The 22,291-nt window shown below is 39.8% G+C and overlaps 2 protein-coding genes across 2 annotated transcripts; both read left to right on the top strand.

Annotated features, from left to right (window-relative positions):
• The first annotated feature begins 4,516 nt into the window (after nucleotides 1-4,516).
• LOC102022809 (olfactory receptor 51F2-like) lies at nucleotides 4,517-5,467 on the top strand. Its single transcript, XM_005380467.1, has one exon. It carries the CDS (start codon nucleotides 4,517-4,519, stop codon nucleotides 5,465-5,467), a length of 951 nt encoding a protein of 316 aa, XP_005380524.1.
• An 8,478-nt stretch (nucleotides 5,468-13,945) lies between these two features.
• Nucleotides 13,946-15,411, top strand: LOC102017764 (olfactory receptor 51E2). The gene has a single exon (XM_005380055.1). The coding sequence runs from the start codon at nucleotides 13,989-13,991 to the stop codon at nucleotides 14,940-14,942; it is 954 nt and encodes a 317-aa protein (XP_005380112.1). The 5' UTR covers nucleotides 13,946-13,988; the 3' UTR covers nucleotides 14,943-15,411.
• The last annotated feature ends 6,880 nt before the right edge of the window (nucleotides 15,412-22,291 follow it).

Here is a 22,291-nt window from a genome sequence, read left to right as displayed (position 1 = left end):
ATCCAGATAATTAGCTTATCCAGCACCTCAAATATTTGTCACTTCTTTGTAATGAGAAAAGTTAAAATCCTTACTTGTAGCTATTTTGAAAAAAAACCACTGTATGTTATTATAAACTTTATCGCTTCTCGGCCTTTTGGCTAAGATCAAGTGTTATTATAAACTTCAGTTTTATATTATAAAGTTTAACCATATACTTCTGACATTAACTTCATGAGTCCTTAAGGAGCCTCATCACTGTAAAATTTTGTGTGAAGTTACAATTCAGTTATTCAGCCAGTTCATTAAACCCGCTTCCTTTTTTCACCTTTTCCTATAATTTCATTTAATTTTTCCAAATATTTAAAATTTTTACTAGCACATGTGTGCCATACAGGAAATTTACTTTCCTCTTAGGGAGCAGCTCATGTGCATAACAGGTCTTCATTGCTTCTTATTCCCCTCCCCCTCCCCAGCCACATCCCTCCTCTCCGGACTCTCCTCCCCCATTTTCATTGCTACTGCCATTATTTCTGTTCCTGTTTATGATACAGAATTTTATGTTCCTTGTGGGTATTTGGTACGTGAACAGGGCACATCTAAAGCCTTCTTACTGAGATTTCTTCAGGTGATCTTCGAGGTGGCACTTTATCTGGGTGAACGCATGTTGTCTAAAACATAAGTTCCACTCCATTCCCTTTTTTATCCTACACCCCTGTCAGCCACTCAGTACCTTTCTTTAGCACCGAATAACCTGTCCTCAGATTGGTTCCCTCTCATTCACTATGCACATTCCAACCACACCACTCACCTGTTTCTCCCCACTCCCCATATGGCTTCCACTTTATGCATACTCATTGGCCTAACCTGCAGCTCTCACCTCAATGAACAAAAGTGACATTTTCAATAAATGTGTAACTTTCCCTCAACAACAAACCAAAAACATACTGTCAGGTATCATCTGAGAAATATTTTTTAACCAAATAGAGAAAATCTGTTCTGGGGAATTAGTCTTCAGGCAGGTTGAAGGTAGAAAATATGCAAGAATGGCAACACATTATGCGGGTGAAGGGCAGTGTCCTCTGTCCCTAAGCCTGGTGGTAGGTCTGTATTCTAATTCTCCATTCCTCCAACATGCCAAGGCAGGTGCTACAGTATGAGGGTCCTTTAATCCACAGGTTTGGTTGGACTTGGTGATACACAGCTGTAATCCTAGCACTCAGAAGGCTTGAGGCAGGAGGATCTCTGTGAGTCTGAGGCCAGCCTGGGCTACATGGGTGAGTTCAGGACAGCCTGCACCACATAGCAATCACCTGTGTCTTAGTTACTTTTCTCTCATTGCTGAGACAAAATACCTGACACACAAAATTAAGGAAAGGTTTATTTAGTTCATGGCTTGTGGAGGTTTTGGTCCATAATCAGCTGACTGCAAGGCAGGGTGGCATGTCACAGGGGCAACAGTTTAAGGTGGCAGAAGACAACAAAAGCAACAAGAGCAAAAAGCAGAGAGAGAAAGCCTGTTTTTCTCCCTTATATTGTAAGCAGGCTACCCCCACCCAGGAGAGAGGTGTAGCACTCACACTATCTCTGTGCCCTCCTCATTCACAGGCTCAGGATGTTTAGAAATTGAGAACCTTGCCTCCCCAGTCACTTAGTTAAACTTCTAAACTTCTCAAGTTGACACAGTGCATCAACCATAACAATCAACCCCTGAAGACTGTCAACCTGGCAACCAGACACATTTCTATTTTTTTATTTTAAAGATAAAAGAAGGAAAACATTAACAAACACACAGACACAAGCAAAACAACACAAAAACAATAAAAGCAATACAGAATTTCAGACAAATTAGCAATGGTTGTTGTATTACATATTGTTATCTTCAAATTGGTTACTCAGATAAACAAATATAGGCACGTAAAATTGATCAAACAATTAAACATTAACTGTTCCTTTCAATACAGCAACAGAAATTAGCTATCCTGTTTAAACCGGTTTCCAGATACAAAAACAGGCTTATTCTTAATACTTTACAACTTGAACATTATAACACAGGTTTACCAATCCTTAAGAACCAGTGTTAAATCTATCAACATTCTATTACACTAGAACCCTAACATTCTGTCTCTGGCAGTCCAAAGACTCATGAACATCCCTTTATGCAAAAGGCATTTAGTCCACCTGCAAGTTTCAGCATTGTTGAAAAGTGCGAGTGCGGATTGTCCCCCAAGACGTAAGGCAAACTCTTAGTTGTACAAATGAAAACAAAGTTAAACACTTCCAACATTCAATGGCACAAGGTAAACATTTTCATTCCAAAAGTTACAAATGAGGGGGATATAAAGAATTGACAACAAACCAGATCCAAAATACAGCTGGGCAAATATTAAGCCCTGTAGGTTCACGTGCACCATCTGAGGTAATCTGTGGCAAATTGTGAGCTCTAAAGGGCTTGTATGATTCTACCCTTTTGGCACTTCTGGTGGCTATAGCTCCCATGATTTCTCTCTTGGGCTGGCTTTGCTCCTTCCTTGCAGGTTTCCTTAGATGATCCATGTTCCTGGCTTTTCCAAATTTCTAGAGTCTCTACTGCATCTTTAGCTTCTCACTCACAGCTTCACACACTGCCCTCTCAGGGGCACACTACCTGGCCTTCTAGGCCTTCTGAAATTGAGGTGGAAGCCTTTTTAACCTCATAACTCTTGCTTTCTGCATACACCTAAAACCAGTGCCGCATGGATGATGCCAAGATCTGCTGCCACCTGGAGCAGTAGCCAGGCTTTCCTCTCTCTTGGCTATATGGATTGAGTGCCTGGATTGCTGTGCACTCTGAATCCAAAACTGAGAAACAAATTTTCTATGCTGTCACAATTCTGGAACATAGTTCTCTGCAGCTTTCTCCTAAAAGCAAAGCTTTTCACTTTTGCAGTTTTGAGGCTACAAAGGGTAGAGACTTGCTACTTCTCATGATGCCTTCAGGACAATTTTTGTATTCTCCTGTTCCTTCTCAACAATGGAGATTTCCTCAGCTCTATCTTTGCAGTCCACAGCTTTACTTGAGCTTCCTTTCCAGCCAAATTCACATTTTAAATCATACTGCTGGTCTCTTTCCCTTGCTTCTCAACATAAATCTGTCTAAAAGCCCCCAACAATAACCATGCCACTGCCTCAACATTAGACTGCCTTGAAATTTCTTCTGCCAGATTAATTAGTCCACTTCTCTGAATCTCAATCTCAGGCAAAGTCTCTGGACATGAGCAAAATGCAGAAAAACTTTATACCAAGCCATAATACACATCATCTGGAGTCCAAAAACCAATGCAGTCCTTTTTCCCAGCAGAAACCTCCCAAGCCTGCTCTTTACCTGCAGGATTTCTACAAGCCTTCTGGTCTTCTGAGGCTTACCAGAATCTCCTATACAGAACAGGCTAAAGTGTTCCAGCTCTACTCTTCAGCTAGCATTTCCAAACCTTTCCAAACTCTTCCCACAAGCCATTCCCAAAGGCTCTTGAACCACATGGTCAGGTATAGCAATCACCCAACTCTTGGTACCAAATTCTGTCTTAGTTACTTTTCTCTCATTGCTGAAACAAAATACCTGACACACAAAATTAAGGAAGGAAAGGTTTATTTAGCTCATGGTTTGTGGAGGTTTCAGTCCATAATCAGCTATTTGCAAGGTACAGTGGCATGGCACAAGGGCAACAGTTCAAGGTAGCAGAAGACAGCAAAAACAACAAGAACAAAAAGGGATGAGAGCAAGCCTGTTTTCCTCCCTTACATTATAAGCAGGTTATCCCCACCCAGGGGGAGGGTGTCACACTCAGTATCTGTGTGCCCTCCTGCTGCACAGGCTCAGGATATTTACAATGTGAGGACCCTGGCCCCCTGTAGAGTCATTTAATTAACCTTTTAAACTTCTGAGGCTGACATAATGTATCAACCATAATAACTTGTCTCAAAAAAGCATAGGTACTAGAGCCACCTGTTCATGACTTCCTTGGTCCCTAAGTCATTTATTTGTCACTTCCTAAGTGTTACTTATTATCATAATTATCTCTTCTTCAACATTTTTTAGCTTGCATGGACTATAAGCTTTTCTGTTTCCACATCTATGGAGAATGTAATATTTCTCTGTCTTGTTACCACCCTATTTTACTTGGTGATACTTCTATGTTACAATACGAAATCCCAGAAAAGATAAAATATGACTGCCTAATCTAGGATAAAGTACCTATTCTTAGTCTGGTCATTCATGGATAAAGAAGTGTGGAAAAATTCTCATGGTATAAATAGAACTAACAGCAAATGGCTCCAGGAAGTAAAAATTGTAAACTGGGACAATTTTTAAGAGGGGAAGGAACGATTATAGTATTTGAAATCTTACAAAAATATTTATCAATTTAAGGGATTTGTTCATAATTCATACAGTACATATTCATTGTGGCCATTTTTCTGTTGAATAAAATTATTTGTAATTGGTTCAATACACAAGCAGGTGTAGCCTTTTTTATTTCCAACTTATTCTGTACTTTTAATGCAGCATGTCAGCTTCCTGAACATCACATCCTCTCCCATCATCTTCCTGCTAACTGGCGTTCCTGGGCTGGAAGCCTTCCACTTCTGGATCTCCATCCCTTTCTGCCTTCTCTACGCGACTGCCCTCTCAGGGAACAGCCTGATTCTCTTCGTCATTATCACTCAGTCCAGCCTCCACGAACCCATGTATTATTTCCTCTCCATGCTGTCCACCACTGACCTCGGGCTGTCCTTATCCACACTGGTCACCATGTTGGGTCTATTCTGTTTCAATTCCAGGGAGATCAGCTTCAATGCCTGCTTGTCACAGATGTTCTTTATTAAGCTGTTCACTGTCATGGAATCCTCCGTGCTGTTGGCTATGGCTTTTGATCGTTTTGTGGCCATCTCTAACCCCCTCAGGTATGCCACAATTTTAACTGAACCTAGAATAGCTAGAATTGGAGTGGCAATTGTCATCAGGGGGACCCTAATGATCACACCAATGGTTGCACTTCTTAAACGACTCTCCTTCTGCAGTAGCCGCGTGCTCCACCACTCTTACTGTTTCCATCCTGATGTGATGAAGCTCTCGTGCACAGACACCAGGATCAACAATGCAGTTGGGCTGACTGCCATGATTTCCACTGTTGGTGTGGACTCAGTCTTCATCCTCCTTTCCTATGTTTTGATCATTAGGACTGTCCTCAGCATTGCCTCCCCAGAGGAGAGGAAAAAAGCCTTCAGCACTTGTATCTCCCATATTGGGGCTGTGGCTATATTCTACATCCCATTGATCAGTCTGTCCTTTGTTCACAGATTTGGAAAGCGAGCTCCACCCTATGTGCATACCATGATTGCTAACACCTACCTGCTGATCCCTCCTGTAATGAATCCCATCATCTACAGTGTGAAAACCAAGCAGATACGTAGAGCTGTGATAAAAATTTTCCACTCTAAAGAAACATAGAATTTAGGAATTCTAGAGCTAGATGATCCCTTAAAGATGATCTACTTCAGGTCATGTATCAATTTAAAGCGAAAGAAAGCCTGGTGTCCTCCAAAACTAAATATACAATCATTCAAAGTTAAAGCTAGAATGTAGCTACATCATCAACTACTTTAATCCCTTCATTTCACATACAAGGAGACAGAGATACAGAAATGGGAAGGATGAACTGTTTAAGCCTCAAGTCTAGAATTCTCCTTATCATTTATTGCTCCAAACTGTTCTTATCTTCTACTTCTGTCAACAACCTTAGAATTACATAATTAAAAAGTCACTCCTTGGAGAAAAATAGATTACATTTTCTGACTGCAATAATAATTTTAACTAACATTTAGAATTTTTCTAACAAGTTATGATTCTCTTTCCTAAGTGAATGAACATCTAATTTATACTAGAGAGACATGAAGAAGTAAAGACATAAATGTTAAAAAAAATAACACGGTCCTCTGGAAATTTTTAACCATATTAGAGAGGAAAAACTCAGATCAAGAGCTTCAAAACTCACGAAGTTTTCCTACCTGATGATCTTTCCTGAAACAAACAGATTCTAGAATTTCTCTTAGCCCTCCCTGAACTTTCAACTCCAGGAGAAGTTTAAAGTTCTATGAGTTGCAAATTAACTGCAATTTATGACATTTGCCCAAGAATTTTCAAATTTGTAAGATGCAACATCTTAATCCAGAAAGTTAATTATCTCCACCTTGGTTATTTGCATTAATTCTCAAGTTTAAAGTGAATACATAATTCAATGACACATTGATATTGCTCAGTTAAATTAGGTCCTGTAGCTAATATCAGGTCCAGAAAGGAAATAGATGCACTGCTTCATACCTACAGGGAGTTTATTAAGTGACTATAATACTAGTTATTTAATAAGGATGGTGTCAAATTTGACAACAATATTTCTGTTCTCAATTATTCTTAATCTTCATTTCCATATGTTGGAATCTCCTGAGGCTTCATTCTCAGACGTTTTTTTTTGGTCACATTACCATCCTTGGTTATCTCATTTAATACTACGGCTTTAAGTATCATCTGTATGCTCTCAGAACTGTTAATATGTATAGGTCACACTAACATAATTGTCTATGTAAAATATATACAGTCAAATCATCTTAGATTCAGCATGTCCAAAATCAAGGGAAAAAAATGTTCATCCACAGTCTTCCCTAATCCAGTTACTCTATTTTCCAAGTTACTGAGACAAAACACTTGGACTTATACCTCACACCTTTCTGTCACTCCTATTTTACATCCAATCTATTAGTACATTTAGAGACTAGTCACTTACATCACCTCTACTGCTACTTCCCTGATGCTAGCTGTAATCTTGAATAAGAAATCATTTATGGATAGACTTCTGGAGGATCTTTCTCCATCCACGTTGGCTTTACTTTTTGTTTTCCCCCATAGCAGTGATTATTTTAATGCATAATCTTGTCACTCTGTCTCTGTTTAACATTCCCCTATAACTTTTTGTCTTATGCAGGGAACATTTACAGTCATTGTAACAACTTCCAAAGGGACCTTTATAAGCTGCTTCACTCTCCCATCCCAACTTGATTCCCTTCTACTCTCTCATTCACTCTGTTATGCCCACACTAGCCTCTAAATATTTTCTTAACTCCACAAGCCAGCTCAAACAGCATGCTTTCCATTCTCCCCGCCTGGAATGTGCGTCCCCAAGAGACCCACATGGACTACCTTCCTCACTTCCTGTTCAAGTGTGCCTTAGCTGGATGCTAGGAAAATAATAATAACAGCAACAGCATCTCTCCCTCAATTTGCACCTGTGTTCACTCTCATCTTTACTTTTTGTAACTTCCAATGTCTTCTAACACCCAGCATACTACATATGTAGTTGGTTTGTTGTTTTTTTTTTTTTCTGGTTTCCCCCTCACAAAATCTTTAAGAATAAGAAATTTGTTTATCCGCGCTGTCTCCCAGCCCCTCAAACAGGACGTGCCATATAGGGAAAATAATAAAACGTCTGAATGACCTGGCTTTATTTACTTCTCAAGCTTCATTGCTTCTCCTCTGTAAATGCTGTAGATACAAGGAACAACTTGCACTTCCTTAATCCCACACGTCCTCTGTCGCCTTCAAGCTGAGGAACAAGCTGTTACCTATATCCAAGCACTATCTCCATTCCCTGGACGGAGAACAGCAGTGACTCTTTCAGAGACTTTTCTGGACTTCCACCAGTTGGCTTGGTTCCTTGGCCGGCTGCCCCTGCAGCACCTAATGCTTCTGTCTCAGGAGAGAAGACTCACCAGGCTCTTGTTCTTTCTCCAAGCTCCAAGCTCATTCACAAGGCCAGGAACTGTGTCTTATTCACTATTGTTCTCACCTCTCCATTCATCGTGTCTGGGCTAAAGTAACTCTAATTTGATGAAATTCATAAATAAATAAACAATCATTAAAAGATGAATAAGGCTTTGGAGTAGCACACATGAAATATATTTTCCACACAGATATAGTTTCATGAAGCTGACTATTTTGAAGGCTACTGTAGAAGGTGTTACCCTTTAGTATGAAAGTTTTACTGTGCTTCATAAGGCCCACTGTACCCTTAGCCTAAGCTTGTGCAGTCTTCTTTCTAACATAAAACTTGCTTTATGAGGTCACTAATAGATGCACATTAGAATAAAAATGTGAAGAGGCTGTTACTTCCACTTATAGCACTGTCTTCATCCCCTTGGCTAAGAACAGAGGTGTCACTTCAAAGAATTGATTTACATCTTGAATAAACTGCCAGATTCTGTTCACTTCCATCTTTCTGTTCCCTTACCTGGATTATCCTCATGATATACCCCTAACTCGCAACAAAGCAAAAGCAAATATCCAAAGTTACAGGTAGGTGCAAGATGAAAATATGGAAAACATCACTTACACACTGGATTTTTGTTTCCCTGTTTCTACACACCATGTAAAGTCAGCCATGGACAGAGAAAGGAGAGAATGAGAAAGGGTAAGTTGGGCTAGAGAAGGATGGACATACGCCGATTCCTAAACAGGGGAGACTGAAACAATTGCGGGCTCAAGAACCAGACATGCAAATGTTCACACCACTGCTACAGCTTTTCCTCCCTCACTTCACCCACCACACATTAATCTGTGACCAGCCCTATCCAGGAACTCATAAATTTCCATCGCTAAAAAGTAGATAATCTGGACATTGAGAATGAGTGGATTGCAGAACAAATGCCACACTTTGACCATGAAAGACAAGTTTACTACATGCCCAGGACTTTCTTAGAAGCCAGAGCAGTATTCCTCATGTGGCCACTGTGGAAATTACTCAGATATACTGTAGGGGCTGTAAGGGTGAAAACAGAAACAATAAGAAATATTTAAGAGATATTTAGAAGGAAAAATAGACAAGATTTATTGAAGAAGTTAGATGTGAGGAATGAGAAAAATATGCATGTTAAATTTGCATCTTTCATCAGCAAATTCATAAGCACATCTAATCTTCCTCAAATTCACTCTTTCAGCATCTTCTAGAAATGTGATCTGAAACACATGTCCAGTTATGAGGACAGAATGAGGTCCTTAAGTTCACAGTTCATTAGCAATTCACATTCATACTTGTCTCCAATTTTCTCTTTTCTTTTTGTGTTGTCTTTGTGCTACACACCACACTGCCAACATAAACACATGGCACAGATAATTGGTTTTTTCCTCCACCAAATACTCTCTTCTTGGATCTAATCCCCTGAATAACTAAATGCCTCCTCTCAAGTTCTCATAAATATCTGTGATATTTTCTGCCCTTCCATATTATTTTAAGATTGTGTGGGTGTCTGTGAGCACTTAGAAGATAAATATTTGATCTTTTTCACCTCTGCAGATCTAAACTCAGCAGAATACCACATAAAACTAGTTTTGTGGCTATGCATACAATGAATGGCTGAATAAACACCATTGCCAGATATAGGTGACTCATAGGAAAGTCTTGGTGGCCAGTTGATAAGAAAATAGTTCTGCTGCTGTTTTCAGAGATTAGTGACAAAAGACAAGGTAAGGCTCATGTAAGGTGTAGTCACGGAGTATGTGAGACAGGGCAGGATAAAGTGCTTACTAAAGTAGGAAGACAACCCTGAGGAGTATGAGGAAGAGCACACATCATGGGAGGATAAAGATCGGAGAGTCTAAAGGAAGTGGGGATAACTACTGGAGACGGAGGAGCTTCAGTCTAAGCCTTAAACACACTCAACATTAAGAAGTCATGAGAAGGAAATAAAGAAGGATTAGAATGGTCAGCAACACATCAATTCAAACAAGCCCATGGGGGAACTGAAGAAGACAAGTCCAATAAAATTTAGAGTCTAACTCTACTTTATATCATAGCCCTCCTCTGTTTAAAACTCTCTAATGAACCCTCAGCTCACTCAGGGCCTAAATGAAAGCCCTTTTATGACCTGCATATCCCACGAGGCCCTCTGTGGCTAGTTACCAGAATCTTCCTTCATTCTGTTTCCCTTCCACTCTCCCCTAAGCTCTCTGTTCGGGCACACAGGCCTCATGATATTCTAACCATCAGGCATACTCCTACCTTTGGACTCTTATTTGTAGTTTCTAGTCCTTCCTGCCACAATGGTCTTCTCCAGATAGCTCCATGGTTATATCCCTCACTCCTTTGGTCCTGTCCTCAGAGCCCTCCATTTTGTGAGACATCCCCCAGCAGCTCACCCTAAGTTTCAACTCCTTCCCTCTGATATTTATGTTCTCTTCTTCCCTTTGTTTTTTCTCCTATGATTACCTAGACTCCTTTTAAATTTATGTATTAATCCCATTTGGTTTCTACCACTCTCACCAGAATGTATACTGTGTGAGATGTGGAGTTTTATTTTATGTTTTTTGCTTACAAGGTTGTGGCCCCTTGACAAGCATCTGTTGAATGTGGATGAGCAGAGTCAGTACTTGTGATTCTGCAACAGACATTATCACTAAGTATGTAACTTAGAGCAAAGAGCCTTCATATTGTCATCTATCTGAGACACACGTAGCATAAGGAGTGGCTTCACCACCTCTAGGGCTTTTTCTTTTCTAAGAGAGAAGCTGGGAAAAGTTATAGAGAAGGGCTTGTCCTTATTTTGAATTTTAAGGTTATATAATTGTGTATTCACGTTGGTTTTCAATGAGGACATGGTCTCAGCTTTCTGGGAGGTTGAGGCAGGAGAATCACAAGTCCAAGCCCAATCTAGGCAAGTTAGTAAGACCCTGTCTCATATTGAGAAATTTAAATATTTGTAAAATGGGCTTTGTGTGTAGTTCTGTGCAAAGGCTCTAGATTCAATCCATAGTACTACAAACAGAAAAAAAGAGAGAAAAGAAAAGAAAGGGAAGGGAAGAGGAAGGAGGGGAAGGGAAGGGAAGGAAAGGGAAGGAAAGGGAAGGAAAGGAAAGGAAAGGAAAGGAAAGGAAAGGAAAGGAAAGGAAAGGAAAGGAAAGGAAAGGAAAGGAAGTAAAAAGTAAAGAAGACATGAATTCCTAGAACCCAAGGACCATAACTATCTATGCTTTGCTTGTTGTGACTTCCATTGTGGCTAATGAGCAAATACATTATCCCTGTGGCTGACCATAGGAGCTTGGGTTAGTTTGAAGAGTGAGGATACATTGTAGAGAGGCCTCTATGCACCAGTAACAACAGAAATAGATCTTTGTGAGATTGCTCCCCTAGACAGGGTAGTGGGAAGCCTGTGGTGTGACACACAGCTAGACATAGAAATGTTATTCCTCTGTCCACCAAGTCCTTGGGGACCTCAGCTCATACTCTCATTGCCTGTTCCTATGGGTCACTGAGTAGAATTATAAAAAGGCCTGTTACACAAAGGGAAGACAGCCCAGCCACTCTCTCAGGAAGACCGCACCATTCCAGGTGAGTGTACCCTCACCTGAAGCCTGGGAGCCTGTGGCCTCTGCCATCCTAAAGGGCCTTGAAGACCCCACAAACTGCTTCATGACGACAGAGGAAAGCCCTGCATCCTGCCCACACCTTCACTGGCTGGAAAGAAATGTTTCAAAGCCTTAACTGAACTGTCCAGAAAGGCAGGTAAGAATGCATGCAGTAGCCTTACCCAAAGCCAGAGAGAAGCTAAAATATTCTAGCAAGGAGACACTTTAGCCAGAAAGCCAGACAATGTGGGAGGGAGACAACAGCTTTTCTGGAATAGGGACAGCTGGAGACAAAATGATGGCCAAAAGTCTTAGACTTCAGTAAGAAAATGCAGGTTTCAGCAAAGCAGAAGAGTTGCTCTTGGAGACAGAGATTGAGAAAGCACCCAACTCTGTAGCCAACAGAGACCCTCGTATCTGCCAGCGCCACCTATAGTAGTGTGGGAAAAAGGCAACCCACACTGTGCCACACCACTCCATGGCTGCCTTTTCTTCACCCTGGGTCCCATTTCTCAGACATAGTGGTCTAATGACCTCTGGGGGAGGTTACTTAGTTCTTTCCCAACTATTCAGCATGATTTATTTGGATTTCTAAATCCGTCTCCCTACAGAAAAGCTATTTAGGATGGATGGATGGATGGATGGATGGATGGATGGATGGACGGACGGATGGATGGATGGATGGATTCAAGATAAAAGCTATCTTATATCTCAATGAAGAATGCTTTTCATGTTCCTATAGCATCTGGAGGCCATCTTGGCACTTGGTATTTCTCAGGGGAGAAAAGCTGTTCTGTCTCTACACAAGTTCTAAGGATGGAAAAGAGGAACTACAGTTCAGAGGTGTGGATTTTGTAACCTTTGAACCCTGGATCTATTCCTCTTTGCTTATCCAAGATGGGGAGAATACAATTCAAATCTCTTAGTACTAATTTTATCATGTTAAGATTGGTGGTCTCGAAACTCTCTCCATTCGGGCCAATTGAAGGGTATCTCCCAGCTACAATAAGGATCCAAGTTAGAAATGAAGTAAAATCCTGGGAGGGATAAACAAGTTAATCTGAAGACCATCAATGCAGATACTGCAGAGTTTTTTGTTTTTTTTTTTCCAAAAGCCAGCACTTTTGCTTTTTGCAGAAAAGCCTATGGCTCCTTAGAAACAATTAGCTCTAAAGACAAGCAAAGTTAAGGAATCCAGCAGAGAGAGATTTTAATGAGATCAGAGTCAAAGAGTTTGGGTAGGGTAGAGGTTTGGGCCAAAACACTTTAGTTTACCAAAAAATAAATGTCTCCCTTGATATGAATGATTTATGAGTACAGGTTGTAAGACAAACAATGCTCTAGAATATCTTTGTAAAATCAGTAGCAATCTTCCAAAGTCAGGACTCAACCCAAACTCTCCTTGTAGTCAGTGGAAATGGCCTTGGAGACAACTTTCAGACAACTTGTCCACCTCCACCCAATTTTCAGATGGGAAGTCACCACCAGCAAGGAGCAGAAAGAAAAACCTTTGCAGGGGAGAACCCAGGTAGCTAGGATCTGCAGGAGGCTGTAACACTGCCAGTACCTTTATCTCTGAGGAAATTATTAGTGGGAACTACTGCCTCTGATTTTATGAACCCAGATATTATTTTTTCCCTTTTTTCCTTAAGTAATTTCCTTTGGGTCTTTTTCTCTTAGTTTTTGTTTTATTTTTAGGACGTTTTTTAAAAGTTATTATTGTTGTTGTGGTTCTTTTCCTCCCTGCTAACCTTAGAAATGAGGATCTAGAATCCTGAGAAGTTGCAAAGTATTTCCTCTCCTCACCACCTTGGAACACCCTTTATTCCTTTCTCTGTCTAATTTCTACTCAAACTTCAAGACTGAACAAAAGTACCATCTTTTCCAGGAAGGTTTCTCTGATCATACCTCTCTCCCTCCCAGGTATTAAACAGATAACTTGTGCTAATGCTTATCACATACTCTATATCTTAGTTACTTATCTATCACTCCAAAGAAGCCATGTAAATGGCAAGGAGAATGATTCTCATCTCTGTATCCATAGCAACTAGCATCTGCCCTTGTGCAAACATGTCATAAGAATGAATAAATATAAAAAAGAAAGGAGGGAAGAAGGGAGTATGCAAGTGAAGGGGAGAGGAAAAAGAAAGGAAAGATGGTAGGAAGGGAGAGAGAACAGCTTTACCTGAAAAAAATTCCCAAAAAAGTACTTTTCTAAATAGTTAAAAAAAAAGAGTACCTAGAATCCAGATAACTGAGATATGGGTCAGAAGGAAAAGTCTAAGGGAATTTAGGAAGGCCACATTTTGAAATAAGCATTTCTCTTCCCAGCGTGCCTTTTAAAATTTAGATGGTCTTTGAAAGTAGTGACTAGTGAGTTAGTTTGAGTTGTCACATCTGTCCTCTGGAAAAGAGGGCCTTAGAGCTTAAAAGAAAGCTTAAGTGGGATGGGAGGTAGGAAGGGAAGAGCTAAAATACACTAGATCCCTGGATGTCCAAGGCACTCTCTGACTGTGCTCCATGTCCTAGCAGGCTGCCAGTGTGACCTCACCCTCTTCAGTCCCGCTCTTCAGCACCGGCTATGAGTTCCTGCAACTTCACACATGCCACCTTTGTGCTTATTGGCGTCCCAGGCCTAGAGGAAGCCCACTTCTGGTTCGGCTTCCCCCTGTTGTCAATGTATGCTGTGGCGCTGTTTGGAAACTGCATTGTAGTCTTCATCGTCAGGACGGAGCGCAGCCTGCATGCACCCATGTACCTCTTTCTCTGCATGCTGGCAGCCATTGACCTGGCCTTGTCCACCTCCACCATGCCCAAGATCCTTGCCCTCTTCTGGTTTGACTCCCGGGAGATCTCTTTTGATGCCTGCCTTACCCAGATGTTCTTTATTCATGCTCTTTCAGCCATTGAATCCACCATCCTGCTGGCCATGGCCTTTGACCGTTATGTGGCCATCTGCCACCCACTACGCCATGCCGCAGTCCTCAACAACACAGTCACAGCCCAGATTGGCATTGTAGCTGTGGTCCGCGGCTCCCTGTTCTTTTTTCCACTTCCGCTGCTCATCAAGCGATTAGCCTTCTGCCACTCCAATGTGCTCTCACACTCCTACTGTGTGCACCAGGATGTGATGAAGTTGGCCTACACTGACACCTTGCCCAATGTGGTCTATGGTCTTACTGCCATTCTGCTGGTCATGGGTGTGGATGTCATGTTCATCTCCTTGTCCTATTTCCTGATTATACGAACAGTTCTGCAACTGCCTTCCAAGTCAGAGCGAGCCAAGGCCTTTGGGACCTGCGTGTCACACATTGGTGTGGTCCTGGCCTTCTATGTGCCACTCATTGGCCTCTCAGTGGTGCACCGCTTTGGAAACAGCCTTGATCCCATCGTGCATGTCCTCATGGGAGATGTCTACCTGCTGCTGCCTCCCGTCATCAATCCCATCATCTATGGTGCCAGGACCAAACAGATCAGAATACGGGTGCTGGCGATGTTCAGGATCAGCTGTGACAAAGACATCCAAACTGTGTGACACGGGTGACCCTGACTGTTCCACTTCCCCATCCTTATTGGCTTGATACAATCATGCCATAAGAGGAGCTTAATTCCCATTGTCTGTAAGCACAGCAGTGCTTTTCTCCAGCTGAAACAGTAAACTAAATTATGGTTCATTCACTTCATGGAATATTATGTGGAACAATCCATATTCATATTATTTGGTTAAAGACTCTGATTTAAAGTGAAACAGCTTTGTAACACTGAGTAAAAACAATTGTGATTTACAACTGAAACTAACTTGAAAAACAGCCTATGCCTCGGAAGAAGTGTGTTCAAATTGCTGGTGATGTTAGTTTTGTTCCTATTTCTAAATGCTTTGTGATGAATGTATTATTTAACTGACAAGTACAGGTTTTTAAATGAGGAAAATAAAATTGCTAGTTTAGGAAAATCACAGTCCTCCCTGTGGTGTTTTTACACATTACCTGGATTCTCCAAACCCTTAATAATAGTGCTTGTAGATATATCTTGTGTGCTTAAAATGTTCCAGGCAATGTGATGACTGCTTTACAGCTTTTTAGTGATCTTTAAGATTTTATAGGATAGATACCATTTTTATCCCCTCATTACAAGTGACAGAAATGAAACTTACATTAGCAAGGTAATTAAGACACACAACTCATGTGTGCTATGCCAAGACTTGAAATTAAATTTGATAATTGAATACAGTCATTTAACTACCCTGTCATGTTGCTTCCTCTTTAACACCTGCCATTTATTTCCTCCACCTGCACAAGCCCTCTGCTTTCTTCCTGCTGTGTGCTAAAATAATGTCTCTGTGTTTGTCCTGGGAGATAACCCAGGGGGCAACAAGTTCAGTTTAGTTCACTCTTCATGTTTTACAGCATCTTTCATGATGTTAGCACATGCTTCTTCCCAGATTAAGGGAGAATACTTTTGCTCCTTTGTCTCATATCTCCTTTATAATGTCTTCCTTTTTTTCAGTCCATGTCCTGTATTTGTAAAATATTTTGAATGTACAGCATATATTAGTAGGTGTCTGATAAAATAATTTTTTTAAAAATGTTAAGTGTTGTACCTACTGTGTTTATGTTTATAGAATCCCATAAACTAATATTTGGAGATGTGAGAAATTGTTCAGTCCTTTTTTCTCATTAGTTCAGGGACCCTAAAAAGAATCCTTTACATATCTGTAAAGATGTTGAATGCCTCGTGTTCCAAATTCTATTGAATAGCCCACCAGCTCCGATGAGAAGCAGAAACCTCAGCACAATAGTTGCCACTGCGTGGGCTTGGATGGGTACAGAATTTCACTTTGGGATGATGAAAATATTCTGAAAATGGATAGTGATGATTGTGTAAAACAGCATAAATGTACTTGTTGCCACTGAACTGTACACTTCATGTTTAAAATAGTAAGGTTTATGTAATATAAATAATAAAAAATTATCAAAATATAATGTAAAATGTTTTGTTACAAATGCTATATAAAAACATTAAAATTATTTAATTTTGGATACATTGGGCTAAACAAAATATATTACTGTGTTTATTTTTTTAAAGTAGCCTAAAAAGGATAATATTTAGTCCAAAGTAGCAAAGCTTTAATAATGAGTCTACTAAGGTGGTAACAGGCCCACAGTATTCAGTGGAAATATTTACAGTCTTCAAATACCATCATGAAAGACACCATTTGTATTCACATATGGTCACAAGGATGAGCCAAGGGAAGCAGTAAGGGTCCTGTCACTGTGTCCTGGAACTTCAGTAAGTCACACACTTTTCTATAACCTCATAATATATTCTATTTCTGAAGCAAAAATACAGATTTGTTTAAATTCCAAGTATACTTTGCAGATCCTTCTATGACTATCAGATAATAATTTAGCAAGATCTTTCCAAGTGGAATAATACAGTGATGCTCATATATATGAGACATAACCACCTGATCTTGTGATAGTTAATATTATCTATTGGCTTCACTGAGCCATAGTATGTGGATATTTAGTGAAACACTTTTAGATGTTTCCACTAAGGTGTTTTTGGATGTCATTAACATTTAAATCAATGGACTTTGAATAAACCACATTGCCCTCCATAATATGAGCCTCATCCATCAGTTTAGGGAACTAATAAAGTATTCACTTTGCTAAGAGAGAATTCTGCACCAGTCACAGCTTTAGAAATTAAACTGCAATGATAACCCTTCCTTGACTGTTTCCTTTGCCAGCCTACCCTGTAGATTTTGGATTCACTAGCCTTTATAATCATGGAACCTGCCAGGCGTGGTGGGACATGCCTGTAATCCCAGCACTAGGGAGGCTGAGGCAGGAATATCATTGGGAGTTCGAGACCAGCCTGGGCTACAAAGTGAGCTCACTGCCAGCCTGAACTACATAGTGAGACCCTGTCTCAAAAAGACAAAAAAATATCATGGAACCAATTTTTAAAGTTAAGATTATTGGTACTATATATACATATGATGATCACATTCGTCATAGGGAATTTGTACCTGTACACGATATATCTTGATCCTTCTTTTTTTCCAGTTCTTCTCCCCTCCTTCCAAGCCCTTTCCCTCCTTGTTTAAAAGCTTTGTTTCCATTTTTTCCTTCTTTTCTCATTGTTCTTCCTTTTCCCTTCCTCCCTCTCTCTCCTCCCTCCTCAGTTCCCTTTCCCATTTAAATATTTTCTTCATATTTCACAATATCTATTATACATTTTGGTCTTTATTCACACTTTTGGTTTCTCACACCAGAGAAACAATGTACTATTTACATGTGTGTCCAATTTATTTCACCTAAGAGCGTGGTCTCAAGGTGCATCCATTTAGATAGAAATATCTCAAGTTTATCCTTCTTTAAGGCTCAGGAGTAGTCCATTGTATAAAAAAAAGCACACATCTTTCACTGGTTGGTGGGCATTTGGGCTGTTTCCAAGATTTAGCTTTTACAAACTGTGCTGCTACAAACATGGATGTGCATGTATCACTGTGATATAATGCTTTTAATTCTTTCAGGAAGATACCAAGAAGGGAAAAATATCTGGGTCAAATGGAACCTCTAGTTTTAGTTATTTGAGGAATCTTCACACTGATTTCCATAATAGTTCCACCAGCCTGAATTTCCACCAATGGTGCAAAAGGAGATCATAGGACCAATTCTTAATGTAAGTCTCTCTTTCTCTCCCTGTTATTTCTGTCTATTTATCTATCTACCCATATATCCTATTAGAGGCCTGAAAGTTGAAAAAAAAAGCGGGGGGGAATTATCCCTTTGAGCACCTAAACTATGAGGGAAAACTGAAAATTGAAGGAAAAATCATAAAAGTTGTAAAATGAAAAACATAAAATAGATTGACCACCCAGCTTAATTTCTGATAGGCATACAAATTATCTAAACTCAAAATTTTGTAAAACATGTTTGTTCAGATCATGTGCTTCAAGGGCAAAAACAGACTAATTGCTAACTCTCATAAGTTCTAAAGACAAGACTCCGAGGAATTCCCTCAGAAGCCTTTCTCTGGATGACCCTAGGACCCATTCTACAAATACACTTCCTTTTGAAACACTTCAATGGTTCTTTTGATATGTTCTCCTTAGCTGCAGCAAGTTAATAAAACTAGCTTTGTCTGAATACAGGTATGTCCCTAGCAGGCTTTTGCTGGTGATCTTTAGCAAAATGATACACATGAGAACCACATAAGCATGAAGTAGCAGCTTGCATAAGAAATGTTCATTGTTTTTATTTGAGTGTGCCGAAGCAGAATCTGAGACAAGGACTCGGGTGAAGTACCGTAAATAAAACGTGCTTCTTGAAGACAGAACTGAAGGAACAGGAAAAGTGACACCAGAAGAAAGAAAAGTCAATTAAAAGCTATTGCCAAGGTCACTGCCTGAGTCCGCCAGGAGTTCTGTACACAGCACCTTGGTGAATCATCTATCCAAAAGAAGAACTAGAACATTTGTGCATCAATGCATTTTTATTCAACGGAGGGTTGCCAGTGGGGTTTTAAATACTCTGTATTTTCGGTTTGTGCTTTGAAGAGAGACTTAAAGCAGAAAAACTAAAAGAAGGAGCACCTACTTGAGGTGGAAAACAAAATGAATGAAAGCAACTGTCAGAACTACCCTTGAAGTTAGAGGTGAGCCCAGGTGTGACTTGAGACACAGAGGGCATTTGCTGTATGTGGGTTAAGGGAAAGGTGTAGAAATTTAAGGAATGTAGAATTTGATGTGTCTCATATCTACAACTACCATTTATTAAAGTCCCACTATTCATCTTTTACTATAATAATACCTTACTTATATAATCCTATAAATAAACATTTGACATGACAATTCTGCAAGCTAGGAGACAGAGGCACAAAGAGGTTGCATAATTTTCGCAAAGTCATTCTGTCATAAAAGGCAGAGTCCAGACTTGAAACCAGGTCTCCCTGATATTTGAGTGTCTTCTTTCACACCTCATTCTATTACCCTTGGTAAGAATCATAGCCTAACCAGCAGGCTTTTGTTGGCCCAGCTAAGTGATTTAAAAATCTTGAGAAATGATTTCTTAGGCCAAAGTGCTTCTAGACAAATCATGTCCCCATATTTTCTATCTGAAACTTGGGCACAAGGCACCATCTGCCCTTCAGACCTCAAAGAGGGTTTAGACACAAACACAGGATCATTGGATTCCAAACTTTCCATGTCTCATCTGACAGGAAAAAAGAAAAACACTGAGTAAAACCAACCATCTCTTCTCTCACAGGTTCCACTCTGTGAAGTTGTATGAGCTGCTCCTTATTTTTTAAACCATTTTCTTAAGATCTGATTGATATATAAAAAACTGTAGGTATTTAATGTATACAACTTGATGAACTTGCATATAACTATACACTCCTGAAACTGTCACTACAATCAATACAATAAACCCATCCATCACCTCCAACAGCTTCCTCCTGACCGTTTTTGCTAGTTTGGGTCCAGGGTATTCTACAATGAAGTGTTATGCTTCCAAAAGAAAGATAAACTTGATCCATTCATAGTTAAGTGGGTGCAACTCGAGAACATAGGTTAAGTGAAATAAGTCAGACACACAAATATCACATGGTTCCTCTTATATGAAAAACACTAGATATACAAATATAGAGCAAAATAGAGGAGAGATAAATACGTAGGGAGAAATTCAAATACTTCCCCAAATTACATGTTCCATTTTTGAGTATTTCAATGTATATGCTAATTTGCTTCATTTATACTAATAGTTTATCCTAGTTCATTGAAAAGAAGGTTCGTATAATTATCTATGTTTTCTTTTTTGTAAGAATCTTTTTGGTTATTTCTTGTACTGAGTAATTAAGGTATTTTCAAGATGATGATACACAGTGTAATAACATTGATGTTCTCTTATTTGGTCATGAAATTTTGTTTTACTTTTTCATAAATAAAAAGAAAAAAAATCTATCCTCTTGTCAAAATTGTAAATAAACATATAGTATTGTTAACCAGAGGCCCCATATGGAGTTGCTTTTTAATAACTGTCTGCTTGCCTGGTCTGTATTATGTGCCCTGAGAGCTACTCCAGAAAGAACTGGGGAACAATCAGAAGTTTAGTATGCCCTGAATCCCATACTGAGGGGAGGACTGAGGTCTGGGATAGGATTTGAGAGCTCTGAGTTGTGTTTCCCATTCTGCCTCTAGGTGGATGACTTTAGCTAATTTACATAATGTCTTTGGGCTAATACAATGGTTGCATTAGATAATCTCTACATCCCAGCCCTGTTTCACATATGATAGTCTCTGAATGTCATTAAGAAAAAAACAAAAACAAAAAAAAAAGTTGCAGAAAATTCCAAAGTCCTGCAGGGCTGATATCTAGGGCTTCACTGAGAGCCTCTTCTGTCCACAGGAGACAGCCAGCCCCTTCCCTGTGGGCACACCCCTGTCTCCCCAAACATAGTGTTTCTCTGCTTGGTCTCCTAAACCCTGTTCCTGCCAGTTTGGGCTCTTTTGAAAAATCAAAAATGCACCCAGAGACTGGGGATTTTCCACCAGGGGAGGTATTCACAAGCTCTCTAAAAGGAAGCTGAGGCCAACAGAAGGAGCAGATGTTCTGAGTCATCAGGTCAATTCACTCTCTGTGAGATTCATTTCCCTCATCTGTTTTTCTAAGGATAATAACTGTATCTGCTTCTCAGTGCTTTTATGAGAACTGTGTGCAATCTAAGCCATGAACCACATTTAGCACAGTGCTCAGTACATAGCATGAACTCAACAAATATGTGTCATTATTATTGCCATAGAAGGGAAGGAGGTAATAATCCTTGCCCCTCAGATATGTGATGGGGTAAGAATATGCCCTGGGGCCATGAGAAGCAAGTCACAGTTTTTGTTTTCTTTAATTTTAAAGAGAGAAAAAAACAGTAAAAATGATACTGAATTTCAAAACAAGATGATAAAAAGTTAGCAGTGATTGTTATATTGCATATTGTTGTCTTCAAAGTAGTGGCTCACATTACAAGATATAGACATGCAAAATCGATCACAAAATATAAGCTCTAACTGTTCCTTTCAATGAACTAATAGAAATTAGTGCTACAATTATCTTAGCTGTCGTGTGTGTGTGTGTGTGTGTGTGTGTGTGTGTGTTTCTTTCCTTCTTTTCTCCTTTCTCCATCTCAGTTGTTCTTTCCTTTTGGGCAGTTTCTTTCCCTTTTGCAATACCTATAGTACCTTTTGGATCTTATTTACTCTATCAATTTCTCACACTAGGGAGACAATATGATGATTACATATGCAAGTGTGATTTATTTCACTTCTGAATATGATCTCTAGTTGCATCCATTTACCTATAAAAGCCTCAAGTTTATCTGTCTTTATAGCTGAGTAATATTCCATTGTATAAAAATATATCTTTTCATCCATTTCTTGAAATCACAGTTTTTCTTACAACTCTCACCAAGTGAAATGAGCTGAGAGCTTGAGATTTAAGAATGAGTCTCTTAGCCAGGAGTGCTGGCACACACTTGTAATCCTTTCACTCTGGGAGCCTGAGGCAGGAGGATTGCAAGTTCAAGCCCAACTTGGGCAATTTAGTGACTTAATGAAATCCTGCCTCAAAATAAAAAATATCTGAGGATGTACCTCAGTGTGAAGGTATTCAGTTCAATCTCCAATATCACAAATCTCTCACTTTCTCTTTCTTTCTCCCTCTCTCTCTCCCTCTCTGCTTCTTCTTTTTCTCCTCCTCCTCCACCATCACCTTCTTCTTATTATTACTCCTCTTCCACCTCCTCCTCCTCCTCCTCTTCTCCTTCTCCTTCTCCTTCTCCTTCTCCTTCTCCTTCTCCTTCTCCTTCTCCTTCTCCTTCTCCTTC

Source organism: Chinchilla lanigera, unplaced genomic scaffold (genome assembly GCF_000276665.1).
Source record: "Chinchilla lanigera isolate Chin_1 unplaced genomic scaffold, ChiLan1.0 scaffold00013, whole genome shotgun sequence".
In the NCBI taxonomy this organism is placed as follows: domain Eukaryota; kingdom Metazoa; phylum Chordata; class Mammalia; order Rodentia; family Chinchillidae; genus Chinchilla; species Chinchilla lanigera.
This window is presented reverse-complemented; position numbering and strand designations above follow the sequence as displayed.